The sequence below is a fragment of the Amblyomma americanum genome, chromosome 1 (genome assembly GCF_052857255.1).
Source record: "Amblyomma americanum isolate KBUSLIRL-KWMA chromosome 1, ASM5285725v1, whole genome shotgun sequence".
Lineage (NCBI taxonomy): Eukaryota > Metazoa > Arthropoda > Arachnida > Ixodida > Ixodidae > Amblyomma > Amblyomma americanum.
In genome coordinates, this window is record NC_135497.1 from 105,946,688 (window position 1) to 105,972,317 (window position 25,630).

At 47.3% G+C, this 25,630-nt stretch overlaps 1 protein-coding gene across 2 annotated transcripts in view; it reads right to left on the reverse strand.

Annotated features, from left to right (window-relative positions):
* LOC144113396 (forkhead box C1-B-like) overlaps nt 1-25,630 on the reverse strand; it is a 117,975-nt gene that overhangs the window by 91,528 nt on the left and 817 nt on the right. Inside the window, exons 3-4 of one of the 2 annotated variants that reach the window (XM_077646438.1) lie at nt 21,460-21,573; nt 18,516-20,051 (exon numbers count right to left, since the gene is read on the reverse strand). In XM_077646438.1, the coding sequence (XP_077502564.1) occupies nt 18,516-19,757 (1,242 nt within the window). In that variant the 5' untranslated portion in view covers nt 19,758-20,051; nt 21,460-21,573. Of the gene's footprint in view, nt 1-11,368; nt 20,052-21,459; nt 21,574-25,630 lie in introns of those variants that run through there. The other variant, XM_077646437.1, reaches the window with a different exon arrangement.

Here is a 25,630-nt window from a genome sequence, read left to right on the forward strand (position 1 = left end):
CCCCCTTTGTCAGGTGTAATCAGCTGATTCCCGAAGCTATTGGTGCGCTAGCGCAAAAGCTGCAAATTCCATGGGTTAAAGGGTCACAGTCGAAAGGAACACCACCTCAGCGGGGTTTAATAGAGAATATATTTGTTCCGTGCGTTGAATTGCTCTGAACGACGCGTAAGAGCGTTTCAGGCATAGAGCTAAAAATATCAACTTCAAGTTTCCTGCGTCTTCTGTCGTAAGCCCGAAAATCAAAGCCGCCAATGACAATTCACTTTCAACCTCCCTCTTGGCTTGTAATCTCAAGCCGCAAGAGGCCGGGGCGAGAAAACAAGTGAAGATGAAGCTGGAAGTACCCTTAGCGAGCGTAGTGGTTTCATTTCGGTGTTGATAAAGCTTTGGCTGGACAGGTGCTTTCGACATGCGTAATCGTGATTACAAGAAGGCTTAGAGCCGGATGACCACATTGAATGCTTCCGCAGGTTTTAATCTTCCATGCTTTGAACAGACGAGAAGCAAAAGTTGGGATGTAGCTCTGGTGTGTGAGGTGCAACATCCCAAGGCTCCACACGGGCTGTGAAAGACGCCGCAGCGAAAGGCGCCGGATTAACTTAGACCACCTGTGGTTTCTTAAACGTGCAGTGACATCGCACAGTGTTTCTGCATTTCCCTCCACCGAAAATGCGGCCGCCGAGACAGAGATTTCATCCCGCGCCCTTGAGCTTAGCGGCCGAACGCTATAGCCACCAAGTCATCGCGACGGGCGAAGAGCAAAAATAAATATGATGGACATGTCATATCATAGAGATATAATAGAAAAAGTTCCTAGGCCACCACGTATACGCTGCATACCATAGCAGTATAAAAAAAAATTGCTGACGTTTTAGCATTGCGAAGTACGAAATAATATACGAAAGTACAGTTTTTTGCAGGTGGACACCACCGCCAGGTCCATGAAGGCGCGATTGAGGTGTCCGCTCACCCAGTGAGCCAGTTATGCGCGTCTTAAACTTTTTCATCGTCAATGCCAATTTACCCAATGTACGTCGGCGGCCTATGCTCAAGTGCCGCGTTTCTGCTACAGTGTTGTCAACGCCAACGCGTACCGCTCCAGTGCCTTGTTTTTGCCACAACGTTGCCGACGCCAACGCATGCAGCGCACACCTCTGCCACTACCTCCGCATAGCTCGAAGTGGGATTATTCGTTTCATAGCAGTATTAGTGGATGAAGAAGACGATGTGCAATGCACAGCGCGAGAGTGTATCGCAGTTTAACCAGTCGCGTTCGGTTGCGTCGATACCCTAGTGCCCTCTCGCAGTGGCCTGGCATGGATATTATTTGATTACTCTTTATTTATTACTTTCCCTTCGCACAAACCCACAAGCACCGCAAGCATTCAAACATCTCAAAATCTTGCTCGGCGTTGATCCATTGGAATAATGCTTCGCACTAATAAGGGCTGCGGAAGCCGGTACTGTGCTGGCAAGGCAATCCGTGGTATCTCGGGAACATGCATTCAATAGCAGGAGTAATGTAAAGCTTAGTGTTCACTGATGTAATGTCCTCATTACAGCAGGAAAACGGAACCGGGATTGCATAACTATTTCAGTACAGGTTTATTCATTTTCACCCTTCGTCATTGGCTGAAACGTTGCCCCGCGCCCGGCAGTGCTAAGATGAGAATAAGATCAAAAGGAAAAACATCGTTGTAATATGCCGGCCTCCTTTAAAGTTGCTCGTAATACGTGGGCGCTAGAAGGAGGCGTGAGCTTAGCAAACGGATTTTTAAAAACCAGGGCACAAGTTGATGTTACCCGCTAGCCAGCAGGGGAGCTGCGAAGTTTGCACTCCTCGTACGCACACTTATAGCCTCCCATGCCACAGCACATGTGGTTAGTGATGTAAAAAGAACATGCCACAGTAATGGGGCTTAGACGCAAGCAAAAATTTATTCTCGTTGTTTTTATGGGCTCTCATCATTCGTATTTTAGAGTTGTGTGACTGAATAAAAAAAATGTATGAAAGAAGCAGTTGCTAAAGCACCGAAAAAGTTATATTTTTCGTTCACTCGCTAGTCGCCGACTGCAGTGTATGGACTTTTATCGACCATTACTCTGAACAGTTGTCTGTTCGGCAGGCTTTTGTGAAACGCCAACTGAAGAAGCCGTAAGTATATGATGCTTTATATATACTCTCACAGGCAAGAGTTGTGCACGGCATAATTTGCGTAAAAACGAAGTCCCCATCTTCAAATATATTTTGAACAATTTTTGGACGGAACGCCGATGGCTGCTGGAACGGCAAATGTGCCTGCAAACCCTTACTAAAAAAGCAAGTGGTACACAAAACAAACAAATGCCCATCACCTAAACAGATGTCGTAGTAAATTCTTGTCTGGATTATTTTGTGCTTTGATTGCATAGCAGCATTTGTGTCGTATCAGAGAAACTAAAACGGCCTGAGAGAGCAAGCATAATTGCTCTCCTTCCACCAGCTTCCTTACCAAGCTCGTCCCATGGGGCTAAAACATTCAAAGGCAACTCCGCCTGTTTTTGAACATTTTCAGTTGATAACCACATCAATTTCTTAGCGTACCCTCTTTCCGGAAAAGAAAAAAAAAGCCTTTAAAAATACCGAGTAGAACTATCTTAAAACAGCAGAAAACTAGGAAACCGAAACTGGGTTTCGTCCAAAGTCTGACGTCACGCATATTGCCGCAAAATTGTACGCGCGAGTCCATGCGGTCCGGCAAATTTTTTCGTTTCTTTTGCGAAAAGCTTGCTGGTCGGGCAACTTTTGATCGCTGACGTCACAGGGGCATACCCATCCACGTCATCTGCGGCACGTTGTTCGCTATGTTGAGGTGCTTCAATGGATTCTGTAGGTGGCGGCTGCTCGAATTTTTTTTAGTTCAAAAAACTTGATAAAGTTCGCTTTTTTTTTCGATAGTCTTCAGCATACTACGCGAGTTTAATCATCCTTGGAGAAGTGGGCTTGTTCCTGGCGCCCGTCTTAAGGTTGTCCAGGAAACATAAATTGATGGGATCATGCCGAATTATTAAAGCATACGCTCTGGAGCATTTCATCCGTGTGTTACATGAATGGTCTCCCTTTAGCAGCTAAGTGCTCCCGCATGTGAAAAGTGGCACGTCCTGTGCCTATCTCCGTCGATGTGCACCCCGAAGGGCGTGGTGGTGGCGTTGAGTGGCCGATTATACCAAGTTCTTTCCCCATACTCCGTCGGGTTGACAATTAACCAGTCTAATTAGCGCAACGCGACCCTAGAGTAAAACTTGCGGCACGAAGGAGCATAGAAAACTGTCGAGTTCGATGGCTCCCTCTCCTGCATGCATGCTTGAAAACTGCGTGTGCGTGCTAGTGGAATGTACATTATTTTCGACTGGTAGAAACTGTTTGCAAAACCCACTCGTATGCTTCACTGCCCGCACCAACCAATAGCCGCCACCATTTTATTTATTTATTTATTTATTTATTTATTTATTTATTTATTTATTTGTTTATTTATTTAACAAATATTGCAGACCCTAAGTGGGCCCTAGCAGGAGGGGCGAAAAAATACACCATTGTGAATATAAATTCATCGCGCGAAACATAAGTAAGCAAAATACACTGCGACATGTTCAGCTCTTACAAGAAAACATACATAAATACAAAACACGACTATGAGGTAGACTACAACAATTTGTCAATGGAATCAATGGACATGATGACATCAGAAGGCAGCTTGCTCCATTCCTCGATAGTGCGTGGATAAAAAGAATATTTAAAGGCATTAATTTTAGTTTGATACGGCGTTAAAGAATGTGCATAATGATGTCTTGTGGGACGAGTTGCAAGAGGTGCAAGGTTAAGGTCAGAACTCATGGCGAGTTTGTTGTTTTCCAGCAGAAATAGAAATTTTAATCTCTGGATTTTTCTACGTATTTGCAGTAGTGGGATGGCATATTCTTTCATTAAAATGGAAGGAGAGTCAGATGTGCGATATTTAGAAAAGATGAAGCGCACGGCTTTCCGCTGTACAGCCTACAATGCCTCAATATTCTTTTTGGTATAAGGGTCCAGGCTGTGCAAGCATACTCTAGTTTCGGTCTTATAAGGCTGTAGTATGCTAACTGCTTTATCCGGGAAGGAACGTTTTTAAGTTTGTGGCGAAGAAGCCCAAGTTTTCTGTAGGAGGATGAGCATGTATTGGCAATATGACCGTTCCAACTTAGATTACTAGTTATGGTAACCATCTTCATTTCGCCCCGCTCACAGCCGCGCCGCGCGCCTGCGCCGGCTCCCGAGGCTATGTGCTGCTCGCTCTTTTATGCTGTTTTTTTATTAAATAAACCGTGCATTCGCTAAATAAGTGCTTCCAGATAACAACATGTACAACGCTTAGCATTTAGTGTGTGAGCGCGAAATTCCCACTGAAAAGCGTCGATTACAACCACTGCGACTCAGTGCGCTGTTTACATATATGTAGTAGATTTATACTAACAGCTTCTTCACCTTTACATGGCATAAAACGCAGGCTGAGTTCTCCTTATATGAAACTTTTTTTCTCTTGAGCATTAGTTATTTTACTTGTGTACACACTTCGATAACTTTGTAACAAGGGCCGATGATGTCATCGCCTGCCTGGGAACTGCCTGATAGCCAGGTATGTTGCTAACATCGCATAAGGGTAGGACCGGCGCTTCCCGCTAATTTTACCTACTCTCTCCGATGAGGCCAATACATAATTTTAAATCACTTAATGCAGAATTATGTTCGGCGTGCGCTTGCATAGATTAAAAAGGTAAAATTTGTTGGCCACAAACGACGCCAACGAATGCTGACGACTGCCTTTAGCATTAATCGGTATATCGCGTCACACCGGCACTTCCCGCTCATTGCACGCGCGTCCTACAATGTAAGCAATCGTCGATTTGAGGTCAGTGTCGCCAAAGCTATTCTCGATGGCCATTATAATTCGTGAAAACTTCTGTGTTCGCTCTGCGCAATTGCCGAAATCGCACGCACGAAGCCTGCGGACTCGCTCGCGGAATTGGCTGGTGGATAGGTGTCGACTGAAATTCAAGGATCTGGCGAAAGTTCCATGCTGGTGAGTGCTAAACTGTGAGCATATGAAATGTTGCCGATATAGCTTCCTTTTTTTTACACATATAAGGTTCAGGCAAGCGCAGTGATTCAGGTCGTCGCCTCAGCGGGCGTGAAGTTCTCGCTCAGACCCCGATATGCCAAAAAAAAAAAAGATCCGGCGTCCGTCCACTCACCGGTTTCATCGGCGTCGCTGGCCTGAAAACCTGTCACTACGACGATAGGCGGTCTTCGGGCATGCTGGCGTCATCATCAGTTTAGTGTGACAGGCTGGTGCATTACGAGGGCGCCTGCATGCCGGCCAGCCTATCGACGCCCGGCGTCGCACCTGTCTATTGTGCGACAGGGCCTCAACGATACCGACTAAAACTTACGTTACGGCTATCACTTTTGGGCAGTAACATGTTGTTCATCAGTCGCTCGTATATGGGGACAACCGCTACTTCGACCGCCCATGTTAGGACAGGAGACATATGTACTTTGACCTCGTAACCCGCACTGCAGACGACGCTGCGGCATTAATGCCCTTGTGTGCCCTTGGTTTCAATATGGCGGTTCTGTCGGTGGGAGGAGTTTCCCGCTCTCAATATAGACCGTGTTTTTTTTTTTGTAATATACAGCGCATCCAGAGCACTCAACGTTTGGATATCGAATCACGGGCACTTGTATACAGGAAAGTTACTTATGCGCAACACTGCATTAAGTCGAACAACCATGCCGTGGTCTCTCTAAGCAGGCTAAGAACAGAATGTATACTGTGGGAGTCATATTTGAGCGTAACTAACTATAAAACATACGTGAAAAACCAACCAGCGAAAGGAAGGGGAGCAGACACATCAGAAAAGGTAGGGAGGTTTACCACGCATTTTGCCCGGGTGGCTGTATACCCGTGAGAATAGTGATCAAAGCATTAAATGGGAAGAGAGTGTAAAGTTTTTCCCCGTGGAGTCCATAGGTGATCAATGAAAAAAAAAGCCCGTTTTTCGTCTATTGGAGGTTTTTCCAAGTCGTTAGCTTTTAAACTGTGGAATCTTGTCCTCTTTGAGTTGATCGGAGCTCAGTCGGCACAATGCTGCCTCGAGAGACACTCACTGAACGTCTACGCGGGGACAATGGCGCAGCAAGTGTTGAGCTGCTTCTTCCTTTCGGCAGTGGTCGCACGGAGGAGAGTCAGCTATCCGAAACCAGCATGGCAATTTTTCTTGTCTCACAGATGTGCATGATGGCTCTCAGTGCTTGTATTTGCAGTACCATGAATCGATGCCCAACCAAAATTTCATATATATTAGCTTAGGAGACGCGGCTGCTTTCCTGATTGGACATCAAAACCATGCCTGTCTTGTCATGTTGTGCAATTATCACGCCGTGGTCATGTGGCGTCAGCCTCTCTCCTCCGAGGAACTTTGGTCAGGTTCACAGTAGACTGAAAGATACCGTAATGTAGTATCACGGTTTGGTTTATCGGGTTTGACGGCCCAAAGCGGCTCAGGCTGAGGAACGCCGTAGTCGAGGGCTCCGGATAATTGTGACCGCCTGGGGTTCTTTAAGGTGCACTGACATCGCAGAGTGTACGGGGTCATGTAGTATTGTAATTACGAAGGAAAGCCCACAGTTATCTTTGATAGTTTTCTTATCTTTAAGTTATCTTTGATCGTTAAGTTATCTTTGATAACTTTCTTGAACTACATCGATATAGTGCTGTTTTAAGGTCGCGTATTCTGAACTTCAGGATCAGTACATTAGTTTCGAAACTAATATCTATTCGTGGTTGTCCTCAAGGTGGTCCTCATTTACCAACATACTCTTTGCTCAGTCCTTTAATCATGATCGGAAAAGAAATTATGGCTCCACGACAAAGCACTTCTGATGAGGGTCATGAGATCATTTAGGCACTAATATAAGAACAAATGCCTGCGATTTTCTCTTACAGACTGCTTTGGGAATCATAATAGTACACGCCAAAATTGCGGGCCTATATCGGAAAGATTAGCCCTACATTTGTGCACAAGCTGGTCACAGTGAAGAAATTTTTAAAAACTAATCAAACCTGGTCGGGCCAGTTTAGAAGCACGGTCAAAGAATTACGTTTATCGCTTTGGCCAACTTGTACGGCTCTCATTTTTGACAAAAAGGTGCGTTTATTTCTGATCATCTGGAACGCACGCCCGAGAAATCCGTTCATGTCCATCATTCTTGGACAAAAATTTTGAATACTGGAATATTATAAGGTAGTATTAGGGCGATATTTAAAGTGGTGGTCCATTCCTCCGACGCGTAGCAAAACCTTCCTTTTAAACTTTTTCCATCGTTCGCCTCTAGCAGTTAAGACTTCCATGGAAAAAAATGTGGGGAACGTTTTTGACGACAGAAAAAACCTTAATAGCGAAAAAATGCAAGCCTGTCGACGGGAGCTCGGCGGATATATTGATTGTTACAATGAAATTTTGCAATATATGAAACAATTTTAATTATAAACTCTTCTCCGTTGAAAAATGCTTCTGCCCCGAATTGCTGGGTATGTAATGATAGCTTGCGCCGACTGGATATGCAAACTATTGTTGCTCACAACACAGGGCATACAACTCTTTTGTTACAAGGAGGAATGTGTATTTACACAGCCTCGAAGAAATAACTCTACAACGTGCTGGCGTGCTCCAGGTGAGAATAAATACGAAAAGAACCTAAATTGAGCTTGAGACATGACGAGGTCGCGGGTTAAGTTACATACGACACAGAACATATTAGCGCATGCCTAGCTACAGCGAAACTATGTGCGTCGGTCACGAAAATTTCTATCGGCACAGTGAAATGTGTGTATGAGGGTCGAACTCAGGATAGCGGGATTAGAAACCCGCCACGCTCTTCTGGCCGCGAAAACTCCCCGATTCATGTGGGCTGTGTCAACATGTAAATTTTGAACGAGTCAGTGCCGGGGCCGAAGGAGGAGGTGCAGCCGGATCAGCTTAGTGCAAACAAAGTCCTAGACAAAAACTGGCGCTCAAGTCATTTAGCTACGATGGAGATAGTTCAAACTAGCGCATACGCCCTGATATGTCTCCTGAAGTCGTACTATAGTCACTTTTTAGGCTACATTCTTGTCTTCCTCGGAGTATCGGAGGCGGTGTGCTGCTGCACAAATTCTGGCTTCAACCCCAGCAGCGGCTGCTGCATTTTGATGGCGGTGAACTGGAGCAGCTCTCTTGTATCGACATTTATATGTGCTCGCTTTGCGAACCTCATGGGGTCTAAATCAAAGTCTGGGTGCAACTATGGCACAGAAAAATTTGCTGCAGAAAAGATTCGTCATTCTAAGTTAGCGTTCTCTTGGGTCTCCAATTTCAGGGTTCGCATGCAGTGATATGTCCCATAATTAAGATTACACCTTGGAAATGCTAAATGTTATAATTGCGGTGCCCGCTTATATCCGCTCCGACGGCTCTGTCCCACGATCGCCCTGGCTGCATTCTGGCGTTCGACACTGCGAACAAATCGTGCGAACGAGAGGTCATTCGCACTACCTCGAGGGACTTGCGGCAGTGACTTAAGCTGTTCTTCGGCGTCCTCTCATCGCTTTTGTTTGTGCCAGCTGCTAGGGGAGCAAGAATGAAGTGTTACTGCTCATTACACGCATGGTTATTTAACAGTTCCTATACTCCATCATAATCAATTACTTTGAGCACGGAATAAAATCCCCCACAAATCCTGGCATCAGCAGAGATTACCCTTATTCCCCGTTTTCATGGCACGCTTGCAGAATTCTTGTGGCTGACAGTAGGCTGATCTCACATTTTTCAGAGACGAGTAATAATGAAATCCTTAACATTAGGCGCTTTACTGCAGTATGGTACTCAGCAGCTGCTGGTACGAGCACCTAAATCTTAAAGGCGTTAATATTACGATCAGATGTCCTCCTAAGCTTTAGTTTCAAAGTTGATAACACTCACAATTAAGGCTTCAAATTCCCCGAAATTCATGCATGCAGGCTCGTGCTATTTTAATAAGAATGGCGAGAACAAATATAGGCCTCTGCTGTTGGCTCTCAGTCTCTTCAGTGGGGTCCCGCAACCACCGCAGTTCATTGCTCTTGGATTTAATTGTAAGCCAAGCTGTAAAAACTAATTAAACAGACCATAAATTTCGAATTTGTGTTATATCACCAAATGTTCAAAAAAAAAAATGAGAACACAGACACGAAGAGACTGTTGGACTTCCGGCCACTCAAAAACACAAGTTTATTCAAGGAAATTTGCAAACCATATCGCAAGACACGAAGTTTATGCGCATGCGTGCGCACATGAAACAAAGAAAGAACAAAAATAAAAGTACTGGAGCACACGAGCTCCACTAGTGGATAGCAGCGCGCTGCGAGACGTGCAGCTTCATTCCGCATTTCATTCGATCCGATATCCCTCACAAGCTCCGGGAGCAGATGGTTTGAGAAATGGTCTAGGCGATATGCATTAAGAAATGACATAAGTGTCGTTACTGGAGCGTTTGATAGCGACAGAAAGTTGGTCCATTGTCCTCTCCATTTTTTTATTTTCCTTCCTTTCTTCTGCCTGCTTTTTTTTTTTTATGCAGACGCATGCGCATGCAATTCACGTTTCCTTATATATTTCACGATTTTCGTTGAATAAACTTCAGTTTTACGTCTGGGAGGGAACCAGTAGTTTGTTTTTCGTCTCTTTTGCCGTTCGTTTAGAGGAATATGTTCTAACCAGTACAGCTTGCTACTGTACTAAGATGCATGCCACTACCGTTAAGAATAAGCTCAAGCGGCTCAACAGGATTGATGGGTTCTCTCCCAGCATGTTTGTTGTTAATATGACATCATCGTTAAAACAGGGCGTTTCCAATATCCAGTCGGGCCGATGCAGTGCAACGCTTTTTTTCCACTCCATTTGTTTGCGTTGTCATCATCCACCGTGCCGACTGGCTGATCCCGGTGACAACGCGGGCATGGCGGTGACACATTCAGTGAACATGGGCGAAAAGGAGCATGGCTAAAATCGAATCGTTATATAATCATGGCCCTGTTTACCCGACTGCGCGACTGCCTCAGATTACGCAGATTCGGTGTGTTTAGGCCAACCCGCACGAAATTAATTCTTCACTTCACAACAAAAGGGGGGAGTGAAAGAAGAAAGGAAGAAAGAGGTGCCATAGTGGAGGGCTTCGGAATAATTTCGACCACCTGGGGATCTTTAACGTGCACTGACATCGCACAGAAAACGCTAAGGCGCCCGTGTGCTGCGCGATGTCAGTGCACATTAAAAGATCCCCAGGCGGTCGAAATTATTCCGGAGCCGTCCACTACGGCACCTCTTTCTTCCTTTCTTCTTTCACTCCCTCCTTTCTCCCTTCCCTTACGGCGCGGTTCAGGTGTCCAACGATATATGAGACAGATACTGCGCCGTTTCCTTTCCACAAAAACCAATTACTACTATTACTACTCACTTCACGATGCTTTACACAGACACCAGTATTATAATATTATTGGGAGATAAACCTCGAATTCGCTTTATATTTCTAAAGCGATCATCTGCCTCCCTTTAATGAAAAGGTGACATAAGCGCAAAGCAGGGTTTTGAGATTTCTTATCCCTGTGCAGGATTTAGCAGAATTCTTAAATATTATGCCGTTTAAGCGGGCAACATTATTAGCCATCGGTAGTCTAGATTTCGAAGAAAAGCAAACCAAGATTCGCCTGGAGTTTTAGCGACATATCTCTAAAGGGCTGTGCCGAGTATAAAGACAATAAAAATTGCTTAATTAATGCAGATTCGGTAAGACTGTGCTCGCAAACCTAAGCCTACCTTCTTGCGTATGAACTTACTCCTTTTTTTATGCCTTTACGGGGCCACTTATGAGACGCCGGGTAACCTTTCTTAAATTAATTGTTGTTATAATAAACTACAAGATATTTTCACAGCCGAACGATGGCAGTTTATTGCGCCAGCGAAAACAAGAGGAAAAAATGCCAGCATCACTTTTATTACCAACAGCAGCAACTGACAATATTCTGTCTTATCCCTTTCAGGCGGGCGACATTCAGTTCTCCTGCATGATTAGTTAAAATGACTCTGCTATCCCTTTCTTTGCCGATAGCACTGCGTTTAATGCAGTCTCCAACGACGACATGTTCAGTTGCGCGCTCTTTTTTTTTAATATAACAAAACATTTATTAGTTTTTTCTTCAAAATAAACAAAAAAATATGCAAGCAAACATTGTTACGAAATTTCAGATGCAAAGAGCCACAATAGGACTAGCTCTCCGTTTTTTGCTAGAGAAATTGAAGCCCCAATGCTGCTGCGCACCTAGCCGGCTTAAGTGTGGCCAATACATAAACTCTTCCTCACCTGGCCTCCTCAAAAGAAAACAATGTCTAAGTTCCGCAACCCTGTTTGTTTCCTTAAGCGGCTTCTATTCGGCGAAAGTTGTCTGATTATTTGGTTTTTGCGGCGCCCTGCTTCGGGAGCCGGCATGCATGCATACATAGAGCGCCGCACCGGCCGAAATTGCGAAAGGGCTTCGGGTTTCTTTGAAAGCAAAGCTGTTAGCCGGAACCATCACTGCGCGCCTGTCATGCGGTATTACGAACCGAGCAAACGTTGCCATAAGTGAGCGCAGATACGGCTTTTGAAAAGCGGGTCTATTTGGCGCGAAAGCGATGCTGGTTTGCGCTCTCAGCGCTGAACAAAAAGAGTCTCTCCGATGAGACATGGCAAAACCGAAGCAATAACTTGGTCACTGCGACATTCAGTTCCAATTGAGTTAAATCCGCTATCCTTGCTTATGCATAAAGTTACAGCCCAATGGGCACTGAAACTCCTTTGGACGTCCTGGGGATGTCTGAGACGTCCTGCAGACGTCCAGTGAAGTTTCAGCGTTCAGTGGGAAGCTGGACGGGTTCTTATACAGCTACAGGTTTTGTTTGTAAACCAGAATTATAAAGAAATAGTGTTCTGGGCTCATAATCCAGCTGCGGAAGTAGTCTCTGTGCATGACATTTTGCACTGCTTAGGCAGATCACTAGGAAAGCTGTTACGGAATATTGTGCGTCATCCCCTCCTTGTTCCTCACTGCACTCCGAGTCGTTTTCTCCTTCAGAATCAGAATCAGTCTTTATTTGTTAATATATTAGATACGTACAGTATATCATACAAAAGGAGGTCCGGAAGCCAAAAACTGTAACTGTAAGACTGTAATGTAGTTCCTTCTGTTATCATTGTGAACCACATTTCGTGAACAGCAGCAAATTTCGATCGAGGAGTTTTGTCGGACACCGGTACGCCGAACTGTACTGCTAGATAATTTCTTGCTTAAAAATACAGCGAAATCATTTTAATCTTAAATGCGGCAGAAAAAAAGAAATATGCACACAAACGAGTCCCTAAACTGCATGCATGTCGATCAGCATAAATGTAGCGAAAAGTTTAGCCACGTGTGAAAGTGACGTTCTTCGACGTGCCAAAAAGCGTATATCATGATTGTGTACGAACCTTCGTTCTTTATGAAAACTACCAACTTTTTAATAGAAGGGGTGGTACTTTCGGCTCAAGCTCTTTTGTAGTCGCGCTGTATGATTAAAAAATCTATTGACCTACTCATTCATAGCTTACTTAAACCAGTCTAAACAGCTGACGCGGAGGATACTCCTAAACGGCGTCGGTTTGTTACGCCTTCGGGTAAATAAAGATATAAGCTCAGCCCTGAAATTGTTCTCCCTTCTCTTGTACTCAAACCTTCATTTTCGAACTCGGGGCTGACTAAAGTGACTGTCGGGCTGAGGCGTCAGTATAACGGCAAACATTACCCTGGTTTGTCATCAAGGTGACACTTCCTCACGCGGAGCACATTAATTTCCTGTATTTCACTGAAAAAAAAAACATTCAATTCAATAAGCTGTGCGTACTACAGCGTGGGGCCCTTTTACGATGACTCGAACGCAGTGGCGCATTCGGGATGTGAAGGACGTAAGCTTGGCAACAGCCTCTCCGCGTCACTCCGGAGTAATCCGGCACATTTCCGTTCCTCGGCGGATTGCCCCCGCAGGGAACTGCACCGGCGCAGTCCCCAGTCGAAGGCGAGCAGTGCCCGCCGCCGCCCGACCGCGGATGAAACATGTTTTCACTCAGGTGTCCCCCGTGACAAAAACCACCCGGAAAGCGCGAAGAGATGCGCAGTCGCGTCCCTGCTTACACAAGGCCCGCATCCGCGCGCGCCCTGCAGGACGGCCGGTATTTCTGGACCAGAAAGCCGACGTCTGGGCAGAGAACATCTTGTTTGGAGCTTCGCTCCAAGAACCTTACGTCCCGGGCGAAAAAAAAAGGGGGCCGCTAGTTTTACGTCCGCCCGGCTGTACGCACTTGCGCCTCCTTTCCGGGAGCTCGTCTCTCGCGCGCCGAGGGGGAGGGGATGTAAACACGGCGGGCATATTTCCTCTTTACGCGCATGCTATGGGTCCAAAAATATATTCGTTTCTGGCCAACGTGGTTGCGCATAGCCGCGCACATACTGTACCCATCGCGTGCCCGGACTCGCGCCTTGTATCACGTTGTGCGCCGACCTGTTCGGCAGTCGTCACTCGTGGTGCTTGCGCCACTGAAGGAATCCGCGTGCTTCGGTATGCCGTAAACAACCTTTCTCTTTCTTCTCCCAAATGAGCCGCCGTAATCATCCCGTGCCGATTGAAATGTTCAGCCCTGCTAGTAAGTTTGCCGTTTGGTACGTTTTAACACGCACTGTCATGGTGTGTGTTGGGTTTTCTCGTTCTCACCGGTCGCTAAAGAGAGACAAATTAAAAGAGACGACGAAGGGTGCAAAACGCATTACGAAGTAGGAGGAAAGGTGCTGCGTTGAAACACCAAAAAGAATGTTACTCTCACCAGCTCCTACGCGGAAAACTACCGTGGTTTAGCGAAGCCCGAGTACACCAGTCTACATCGCAAATAGTACGTTGGTGAACACCTGCCTGCCGCAGTGTTAACGTTTTCCGAATACTAGGGCACCGTCCTGTTGCTTTCTACGAGCAATGCAACGGGTTCTTTCTTTTTTTCTTCTTTCGGTTTCGCAAAAGAATACAAGACCCCTGAGAGGTGCCCTGATAAAAGTCAGATCAAAACCAGAATTCCGTACATCGCAGTGCTGCTTATAGGCATTGCGCCACTATCTAAGATACGTAGCATCTGCCAAAATTATCGCTGCAATCTAAATGATCAGCTCGTAGCAGGTCGTTCGTCACATTGTCCTAGCCTTCTTAGATCACATAAAGAATGTTTCATCATTGTCATGACGTTTTCCCAAATCCCATACATAAGGGTCACCTATAACTCGCCATAACATAGGAGCCATTCGTATTTCAATAATTTACGCTAGTTCTGTGCGGTACCACAAGACTCTGACTTGCGGAATTAAATCCTTAGCCATGCCCACATGATGAAGGATTTCCAAACCGACATGCCGCTTTGGCGCGTTATCTGCTTACTCAAGGAAACTACTTATTGCAAATATTCATATCGCATGATTAACGCTGCTTCAGTTATGAAACTACGTCGGAAGAAACGAAAACTAACGAATACCGCATGCAAGTAAGCCAGCATTTACGAGTTGCTGGAACCATTCTAATAACGTCGTGGTCCCAGATACACACTGCAATACATAACAGTCTGCACGGTGAGGTGTACGGTACGGAGGCAGAGCTCCTAAAGCGAACCGGGTCATTCCCGCACGTGCAGCTGTCACACCATTTTCACCAACACCGGAATTCAGGAACGCCACTGCATTCCTGAAGCAAAGACAACGAACCCCGAAAGAAAGCCAATTTTTTTTATTCCTTTAAGTGTGCGAATCGTGCCTAAGAAAAATAAAGCCGTTATGCTTATTAGGACATTCGTAATAAAATGGTTCCCCATTTTCAAATTTAATACCTGAATCCTGCGGCCCTCTCCCTGAATCTTTAGGGTCCTTTTAACAGTCGATAGATTGCGTTTACGTGATCTGTATCAGGTCGTTATAACATGTAAGATTCAATGGTAAGCATTACTTATACGCGGCCTCATTTTCCTTTTCTAAGTTAAAGTCGCTTATTCTGGGTTCTTTTATCAGGAGTGCGGCTCATAGGGTCCCAACATAGCGTAAGAGGTTATCTTGCGCAGAAACACTGCATCGCTATTCCTTGAAGAGAGCTGCAAATGCGTTCCGAGCAACCGCCACCGGCATTCGAGTTGTAGCGCGACACTGCGCGCACAGTGCGTGGTCCCTGAAAGCATCTCGAGCTTCTGATGTGGAAAAGCAGGCGACATACCCCAATGAGCCCGGCGCATACATGGCACGCAATATTCGCTAACAACATCGCACTGCGCTGCCGCAGTTGTCACGCGCATTGCTTCGTGTGCGCACCGGAAATAGTTTGCGAGCATAGATTGGTGTGTACAGGCTATAGTCTAATTATTTTGCACAGAAAAAAGTTCTCCAGGCCACATGTTGGCAGGATTGTCCACAGAGAATACTGGGATCTCCTCCCCTACAGACCTATAAGCAAGTGCTGTCTTTTTCGAAGAGAGCGCTTGCCTAATCCATCCGCGTTGTCGACCGAACACAGCGCGTCGCAGTATTTCAGCATGAGCAATATCTAACTTGGGTTTTCAGGGAGCGAGGCGGGCTGGACAATCTTCAAACGTAACGTCAGATAGCACTGACTAGCTCGTGCTGGTCCATAAGTTAACGACCTTAATTTCTTTTAAAATGAACATTCCACACCTGCTAACTTCCGCCGCATTTTGTGCGCACACTATGTGCGCCGACGAGCGATAGAAGGCTGCTCTTTGATGCATTTCTGTCCTTCCCAAAACCGTGCTACCCCTAGTCACCGACCTTGCCTAATTAAAACACAACTAACGCGATGGCTGCGCACAATTCCACAAAACTGAGCAGGGCTGCACGGCATCCTACAGGTTTGTGAGAGAGTGCGGGATTTGTATGAAACAACAAATGCTGCATTTTAGAATCAGTGTTTTATTTTGTTCGCCTATTGCAACTCGGGACATTTTCTTCTTTTTTTTCTTTTGTTGCACCTTGTGCCTCTTCTCGAAAACATGTGGAAGCCGACTCGATTGCAAAGCTACGCTACGCTTCGCCTTCTGTTTGCTGAAAGGCAAAGTCACGTATAAGCGCGTGAGGCTGGCTTCAAGTCGATGCTATTAGAGCACCGGCACAGGCAGTCCAGAAGTACCCCCCCCCCCCCCCCCCCCCAATACAGTGGCTCGTGTAATTTTACTTGAGCCTTCAGTGCAAGCTTCGCTCCCCCCCCCCTTTTTTTTTTCACCCTTTTCTTATTTTTTCCTTTGTTCACCATTGCCTGTCTTAGAAGATATATCCTTTTAATTTCCAGGGCATAATGCGGCCTGAACATCACACACAAACCAGCATCTCGCGCTTCATCAGGTAGCAAACAACGAAAGACACATTTTCCAAAAATATACTGATATTATTAAAAATTGGAGGTTACTGGAAGGCTCGCACGCAACACGGTGAGTGGTCGCCTTCTCTCCTTGACATGACTCGCTGGAGAGCGATTACAGCTCTTTAGCAGTTTCTACTCCTGCGAAGTTGTACTGCGCAAATTGATGTGAAGAGAGGTGAGCGAAAAAGCGCACCTTTAGTGAACCTTCATGTCCTTCGCAGATACCACAGTTGTTCACACACGCCAATTGCGAAAGCCGGTGGAAATGCAATGAAAAAAACTGACGACAAAGCGGACAGTTGGGCTGACTTTCCTTCACAATTCACCGTTCGAAACAGCGTCGCTAAATGGACAACCCACGAAAAGAGCACATTGGACACGTGCCTCTGAAGCAATTGGCTCTGCGTATCTCTGTCGGGAGCGCTAGTTGTCCGCGTATATTCCTTGTGTCACCTAATCGACCGATTGCCAAGTGCACACGCGGTTGATAATTCGCTCTGTGTGTGTGTGTGACCTTTCCGGTTTGGTTGCGTACTGCCGCGAAATATATATGTATACTTTGTCACTACTGTGGAAAGACCGGTTGCGCAAAATATGACATTCTTAAGTGAGGACAAGCACTCATCGTCGTTTCTGCGTAACCCATCTTTCCAACGTCATGAACAAAGTTGCCCAACAACGTATCCTGCTGAAGTGCCACTACTGCATGACAATACCATGAATACTCTGCGTGACATTTTTCTGACACTGAATAGCGAGATATAACTAGCGTTATTGAGCCAGGTGCCGGACTATCAAAGATTCTCGTACATACTAAGAATGGTTTCTGGTTGGCTAGCCGTCGCTTGGCCAGTGGCGATCACCCGGCTTACAGCTTTGAGAATTCAGCTTCGGATTAACTGGTGCCAGCTATAGTTTGCTGCATTGCGAACATACTATGAGACAAGGCAAAAAGTTCGTGCATTTTCCTTCAAAACTAAGCTGCAAGCAGAGCGTGAGCTGATTTCGTGCGTTCTCCAAGTAACTCCGCTGTTTCCAACGATGCGTTGTAAACAAATTAGCGTCAATGCTGAAAGCCACCGAAACACCTCGAAGGAAAGATAACAAAACGGTTCTAGGCAGATATGTTTCCGGTAAATTATCAGGCACCAAATTCGGACCACTGCTTTTCCTCGCCTTCGTGCGCAAGATCGATCCGCTTTGTTGGCCCTGACGTTCTGACGTTTTCCCAGTCGTGAAACGGTCGTGCGCGTCAGGATAGACCAACGGCTTTTTGAATCTGGCCCCGATAATTGACTTAGATGGTCGTTGATGATGCAAAATAGCCAACGCACTTTCACACTGCCTTCTCATTATTACTCTAGTTTCTCATGCAGAGTCCACGTTACACTGCTCCCAGCTCTCTCTGTAACTATTGCGTGACGATACTGACACGAAATGGCCATATAAGATGGTACAGAGCACCTTCTCGCTCTCCTTAAAGACGGTTTTTGATAAATGTAAGACTTTTTCGTGTAGTTTTTATGATATGAGATTTATACAGCGCTTACTGCCTGCAGAAAAGAAGAAAAAAATGATTATGTTTGACAAGAATCGCTGGACAGAGCTGAACCACAGTGAAGCAAGAAGCGTCGCTGACGCCTTGTCGCCGCAGTGGTGTCCAGCCCTGCCCATGGAGAATGAGCGGAACATGAATGCATATACATATCGAAACAACATGGGGACATTACCTAACACTTTTCATTCAGAGACTAGCAGCACGTGTCCATTATTGTCGGCCGGGCAGCGCGTCCTAAGACTCAGGCGCAGCACGGACCCCCGAATTCGTGCCAGTTCACATCCACACAAAATGTTCACGTTCCAGAAGCCTCTTGGTCAAGACGGATCACGCACAGACCGCGGGCACGACGCAGTACGACCGCAGAACTTGTTCTAGAGAGGAGGGGCCACAGTACCTAGTATCGGGTGCAGTCGTAGCCCGCCGTGTAGGACCTCTGGTAAGCGTTGTTGAGCGGGAAGCCCACCTGGTAGGAACTCTGGCCGCCGGTGGTGCTGTTGCTTCCTGGCGCGGCACTTGCGCCCGTGTACGCTTCCCTGAAACCGTTGGAGGCCGCGTACGCTTCGGAGGGATCGAGCAGCTGCTGCTGCATGGTGTACCAGGCGGGCCGTGAGCCCGCATAGTGCTGCTGCTGGCCGGCAGGAAGGGCGTCCGCGCCGCTGACCGCCACGGCGTCGTCGCCGGTCGAGCCCCTGTCGGCGTACACTCCTGGCGAGCTGCACGTGTAGCTCAGGGTTGCCGGGCTCGGGCAGGGGGTCATGGCAGCCTGGAAGAGGGGTCGCGAGTAGTGGCTCAAGTCGTCGGCCGCCTGGTCGCGCGTCATGAGGCTGTCCACACTGAAGGTGGACAAGGACGGGTCAAGCGCCAGAGTCCCCTGCTGCTCGCCCAGCGGCTGCGTCAGGGGTCGCGCCTCGTACTTGCATGAAGCAAGCAGGCAGGAGTCGGCCACGGGCTCCGTCTTGGGGGTGACCGCCTGGTGGCTCTCGCCGCTGGTCCGGCCGCCGACGCTGTTCGACGGCTGCTTGATGACGGGTTTCTTGTCCTCTAGCTCGGCCGTCTTGCGCTGTGCCTCGTCCTTATTGGCGTCCTTGGTGCTGTCTTTCTTCTTGAAGCGCCGGCGCCGGCGCAGGTAGCTGCCGTTGTCGAACATGTTGACGCTGTCCGGATCGAGCGTCCAGTAGCTGCCTTTGCCAGGCTTCTTGTCGTCGCGGGGCACCTTGACGAAGCACTCGTTGAGCGACAGGTTGTGCCTGATGGAATTCTGCCAGCCCTGCTTGTTCTCCCGGTAGAAGGGGAACCGGTCCATGATGAACTGGTAGATGCCGTTCAGCGTGATCTTCTTCTCAGGCGCGTTCTGGATGGCCATGGCGATGAGCGCGATGTACGAGTAGGGCGGCTTGACCATGTCCTTGGGCGCCTGTTGTTGGATGGCCATGGCGCCGGTCGCGTACGGTGCCGCCACGTACTGCGGCTGGCGGCCCATGCGGCCCGGGTACGCTCCCAGCGGCTCCTGGCCGTGCGCCGCGCCATACAGCAGTGCGGGCGAGCTGGCCCCGGAGCCGCCGGCCGCCGGCGGCGTTGAGTAGCCGCTGTAGCGGTAGTAGCCCTGGCCGTGGTGGTCGCCGTACAAGCTGTGCATGCTGCCGAGTGTGCTCGGTGCCTGCGGAGGCTCTCAGGCGCCCGGCCGCGCCGCGCTGCCAGCACGCGCCATGTTTCGGGCGGGGGAGAGGGTGGGAGCCGCCCGTGGATTGACGCGCGGGGTCCGCAATCCCCCGGCGTGGGGGCGGCGGCAGGGGTGAGCTCTCGGCAACGCTGCGGTCGGTCGACTGCGCTGGCGGCGAACAAGCCGACAAAACCGCGTGGACTTGGCCGGCCGATTGGGAAAAAAGCGGGGCTCGAGTCGCTCCCCCTCGCGACGGATCCCGAGCTCGGGCTGCGAGGAGGAGGAAGCGCGGGTGAGGGAGCGTCGGGGGCAACGCGGCCTCGGAGGAGGGCCTGCGGCCCGCCCCTTCCTGCGCTGACGTAGGCCCCGAAGGGCACCCTGGCCACTCCCTTGCTGCCGCCGTCGATAGGGGACACCCGAACCCGCGGCTGTCGACGCACTTGATCGAGCCCAATTCTGCTGCCGACCGGCAGCGCCGCTGCGCCCGGGGCCCGGCTAATGGACGACGCCACTCGAACGACGGCGGCGCTGCCTTTTTTTCTCTCTCTCTCTTTGCTTGAGCGCAGTTAAAGCTTTCTGGCTGTCGCCAGTGACACACGTGGTCCTCCTCCTTAATCCAGTTTCTACAACGGCCCTCTCGTGCGCACTTTGGCTTTTGTAAAGGCCGTGCATACTCGCCGAACGCGGCGCCCGTGACCTCACTGCGCGTATACGAATGTTGGTTGTCGTATGTGCTTGCCTCTCACGCTCCTTGTTACTCGCATGATGAATGTGCGCCTGTATGAAATGCCCTCGAATACCTTGTCGTGCGTTTCAGTTGCCTTCCGCGAGTTGTGCATTCCCTGCGAAGCACTAACTCTATGCTTACCAGTTCCAGGCAGAATTTTGCTTAGCGGCCGTTACGAAAACTATTTTCATGCGGTTTCTCGCGCTGTTGAATGTTGCGTGAGAATATTGTTGCACAACCTGTCCTGTTTAGGAGATATTGTAACCTACAGTTTTAACGGACCTGTACCTGCAATGGGAAGCAATCACGTTGGGGAAAATGAAAGGCGTTCGCTTAACATCACAATTTGGCTCGAAAGTTGAGCTCCCGAGCTAAGTATTCTAGCTTGCGGCCATTAACGCCGCGAGTGTGACGGAAAACCTTTTATAACACTAGAAAACAACTAATCATTTTCTTATGTCGCGGGCTTTCTCTGTCCCCCGAAAAAGAAACGAAAACAAAAGCGTGAGTTATGATGAGCGTGTGTCCAAGCTGTTAGTGGTCTTAATCAACTTAATCCTGTTGTAGACATGTAATGCTTTTGTATACGTTGCACACTGAAACAGTGCCATGTTGAACGCAAAAAAAAAATTGTCAGAAAAGTGAAGCATTGCTGTTTGTGTCAATCTGCATGAATATAGCACTACCTTAAGAGCAGTGATGAGGGTCGGGAATGTGTGCAGAGCCGCCCTTGCCGCCCCGACTACCGCCTATGTAAGTGCAGGACGCGCTTGCGCTGACACCCACGCATGCCTCTGTGGGCTTGCGTGTGTGTCTGTGGGAATGGGACTCTCTCATGGTCACACAATTAAGTGCCTTTTACGAAAATAGAAAATAAGTGACTTGCTTGGTAAACGTCTCGCCCCTCAGTATCCCACGTTTGCTAGTTTTAACAGCCACTGAAATACTTACCTTGGCCCGTTCCTGTGTTTCCTTTACATATTAGCTATCCCTCGTAGCGCATGTAACCTCATGCTGGCTTGCGTTTTGACAGTGAACATAGAGCGCCCCCAAAGGTCGACACTCCTGCGTAATTAGAGAAGACAGCACATTCACGAGCTTATCTTCAAAATTAAATTAAAAAATGTTAAATTAAAAAAAGGCGACGTGTTCAATCCCAGCAGTGGCATTTGGCGATAGACACAAAGTGCCAATGCGCTTGCGTACACTTCGGTTCATGTTACATAGAGCATATGTTACATTTCTGCGCCAGAACAAAACCTGAGCTTCGAGGCATCACGCAGTGGAGGCCATCGCGTCGATTTCGACTAGTTTGAGCTCTGTGTAACATGCACCAAAATGTACGCAAGCGCATTGTCACTTTGTCGTCAAATGCCTCTGATGGGATTGAACACGTCGCCTCGTGCTCAGTAGCAGGACGCCATAACCAGTGAGCCACCACGGCGGGCGATGATGTGAAAAGCACACCGCCGGCGCGTCACTACTGACTGCATGCTTTGCCCGTGCTACACAAAGCGCGCAAGCCGTGGCGCGGATAGAGCGATAGCCTTGGGTGTGAAGAAAATGCACGTTGACAAAGGACGTTTCAGCGACCTCTATGAGAGAAGTCGGTGAGTTCTGTATGCGCCAGTTGAGTTCCTCTTTCGTGCTTCGAGGTGGCTACACGTAGCGCCGTAGCGTTGTATTTCCCCGTAACAATATGTTGCCGCCAGAGCCACAAAACGGCGGTGCCACAGTCACAAATACACCAGCAAGGGTTGCAGCTCGTTCGTTGCATGTGTCAATGGGGGTCGACCATTGAGGGGGACGAGTCAGCTCACCTGCCAACCAACGGAATCCCATATTGTGGTGCGTGCCCCGCGCGCTGCAGCTTTTCGCGTTTCTTTTCTCACATCAACTCGTATATCCGTTTCTGCGGCCCGATGATATTAGTGCCCTTAATTCACAAACATTAATCTAAGCTTCCCAGTAGCTACTTCCATCCATTGCGATTCAAAAGGTGCTAACTAGACACTTTGGCTTCGGCACTGCGTTCGATTGCGAAAAGGGGAATTGCACGAAATGTAGCATTGCTATAGAACTCGCAGCAAGCCTAATTCGCATGAAATACGCCATTCAAAGAGATGAGAAGCTTCATGTAATCAGCATATTCCCAATGGAATATCTCTCACATTAAAGGCATCATTGTTGTGGCAGCTCTTCCTTGTTAGGGTGATTGCGCTAACACAAAAGTACGACCTGTCAGCACTTTCGCTCTCGCGCAATCAGATTTTCTCTTAGGCAGCACAAACTGCAGCAAAGAAACAGGATAGAGGCTTAAAAATGATGTGTGCGAATTAAAAGTGCGAAATCGCGCCTTTCATTTCGCGGTACAGAAAGCCTTAAGGGGGAGGCTCGAAGAAAGGGTGTTATGCATGCAAAAGAAGCAGACTTCAGCCACCACTTGGCAAACGTAAGAAACGAGACCAAAACAAATTCTTGTATGCTGACCCAACGGGGATCTTCGGCGAGCATATACTGGTGACGCTTGCAGTGCAACACCCTACTCGGGAAAGTTCGGAAAAGAACACTCAAAACATAACACGAAACAGCCCTTTCGCCATACAGACGAACCATCGACCGGGCATCACCTTTCAGATGAGCTTCCTCCATCCTTCCATATTCCCAGCTTGATAACTTACGCCCAGGAGCTATACGTGGGCTGTGAAAAGACGCTATTATTGGACGGCTCTCGATTTATTTAGACCTCTCTGGTTTGTTTCGCGTACGCTGATATCTCCAGGCACGGGTGTTTTATCATCTTGCCTCTAATAATAAGCAACCTTCGCAGTTGGGTGTCGAATCCATAACTCGATTTTTTTTAACGACTGCGCTCACTTAAAGCGTTATATTCTGAATCGAAAGTGTCTTAGAGCAAAAGAAAAAAAACACTTCATTCAGTGAATTTGGGCACGCGGAAGACGTCTCGACAAGAATTCGTTTGTATACATGGTGTTAAATTTAAATTTCGAATTTCATGAGCAGCTGATTTAGGTTCATATACCCATTTTCTGAAATGTTAGGGAACGCGCATAAGAATATTGCTCCGAGCGAATAAAACATTACAACCACCGGTTGTTATGGTAATTTCAGGTTATAAAATCTTCCAGTGAAAAAGAAAATCAAGGGGGGGGGGGGGGGGGATGCCTTTTAACGCCGCTAGCGTCATACCATAACGGCATATATTGTCACCTGTTGGCGCTTTAGAGAAATGGCAATGGTTCGCAAAAACTTCTGTTTAAACGTCTAAGTTCGGTACTTCTCTCACTTCCAACAGATAGTGGTTGGTTGCTCATAGCCCAAAGCTGTTGGCAATTTTGAACATTTTACTTTGGAGGTCATCTTTGTTGCTGCATTGCGAATTATTTTTTTTAATGATGCGGGCAAGGCCTGCATTCAAGTGCAGCGTCAGGAAAAGGACATATAATGCAACATACGGTGACTCTTTCGGGTCTTTCGTCTTTTGTTTTGCGTATAAGTTAGACACCATTAACATCACACACAGTGGCCGCACAGTGCTGGCTTCAGGTAAGTCAACTGCTATTTTACCCAAAAATGAACTAATTTCTTTTTTTTTCAGAGTGAAACTTGAAGCAAGGATATTTTTCATATGCTAATGCGGCAATTTCCTTCCGCAATAAACATTTGCCTCCCGTTTTATGTGAAATATGTCACTTTCAGTCCCCCGTAAAGTTAATTTGTTTTACTCTTAGGATCGGACAGGCATTTCAGGACGGGTGTGGGCAGAAAATAATTACAACGCCAGAGCTTACAGTAAACATTAGATTCTTCCTATTTATACAATGCGGGCTATAGTTTCAAGAAAGAGTTACGCACAAGCGGTTCGATTGATATTCATACATTGTTTCCCAATGATTCGCGGAAACTTTGGTTACAGAAAATTAATACAATTTTGCCCGGGAGTCCCAGCTAGTTAATACAATGCGTTAATTGAAAGTTTTAATGCTGTCGCCACAGAATTGAGGAAATAACTGTGCATTAATTTTCCCATCCATAGTAAGCTTGCGTTGTACTTAGGCAAAGAACCTGCGCGTTGCGTGCTTGGAAGCATGCAGGCATGGAAGCTCGCAGTCATGAGGCAGTCTACTACAAACTGACGCTCCCAGTACACGAGTCAGAAAATTAATGCCCATCAAAGTAACACTTAATACGTGGCTGCATCAAAACGTTGCAGCGGTCGAGCTACTTTGAAGTTCGTCCGTGTAAACGTCAAGTAAGGAGAGAAAGAGGGTACAGGGAGTGACTATTTGAACTCGGGATATCCTTTAATAGCAACAGAAAGGATCATCGGAACATGCGTTTTGTCGCTTATTATACTTTTAGGGCGCTTTTTCGTTTCATTAATAAATTATTTCTGTAAAGCGACACATTTCACCCCGGATTACTATCACACAAATTATTCTTTGTAGCAGGATTGAAGTTCACTAAGACGTCAAAATCTAGGGTCGATTGCATAAATTATTCATCACATCAGCCTGATTCACCTTACTTGGAAAGTTAAGGCGCTCAGGAACACACTGTAGCAGTGGCAGGATTGTTGTCGCTGTTCGAAGCCCATATAGAATGTGCATCACAAGAATTTAAAGCTATCTCACAACTGTTTCCAGTCCTGGCGCAGCCGCATGTTTTGTTGGTGCACCACCGGTCATTTTCAGATTGGATAAACTCACGGATGCAAAGGATCGTCCCATTTTAGGTGTGTGTTGTTCTAGCTGAAATCGCATATTACTATCTCAGCAGGGCGTTATTTGCAAAGTTTGAAGGCGCGCTCATTAGGAGCTATAAATGCGCCATAAAAGGGACCAGCACTTTTTTTCTTTTTTGGTTGGTGCTGTAACTGAGCAAACCGCAGTGACTTCTGTCGTGTACAACGGGTCCCTTGCGTCGCAGTGGCCGCTGTTTGTTTCTAGGGCAACGAAAAGCGCGATTGGCTTTGGATGTAGGTATACGTCAGCCCCTTGGAGAGCATAACTGAAACCTCCATTTGGCTTCCGACACCCGATGCCCTCTGCGCAGTGCCTTTTTTTTTATGAGAAAGATTCGATTTGTTACCACAGGACAA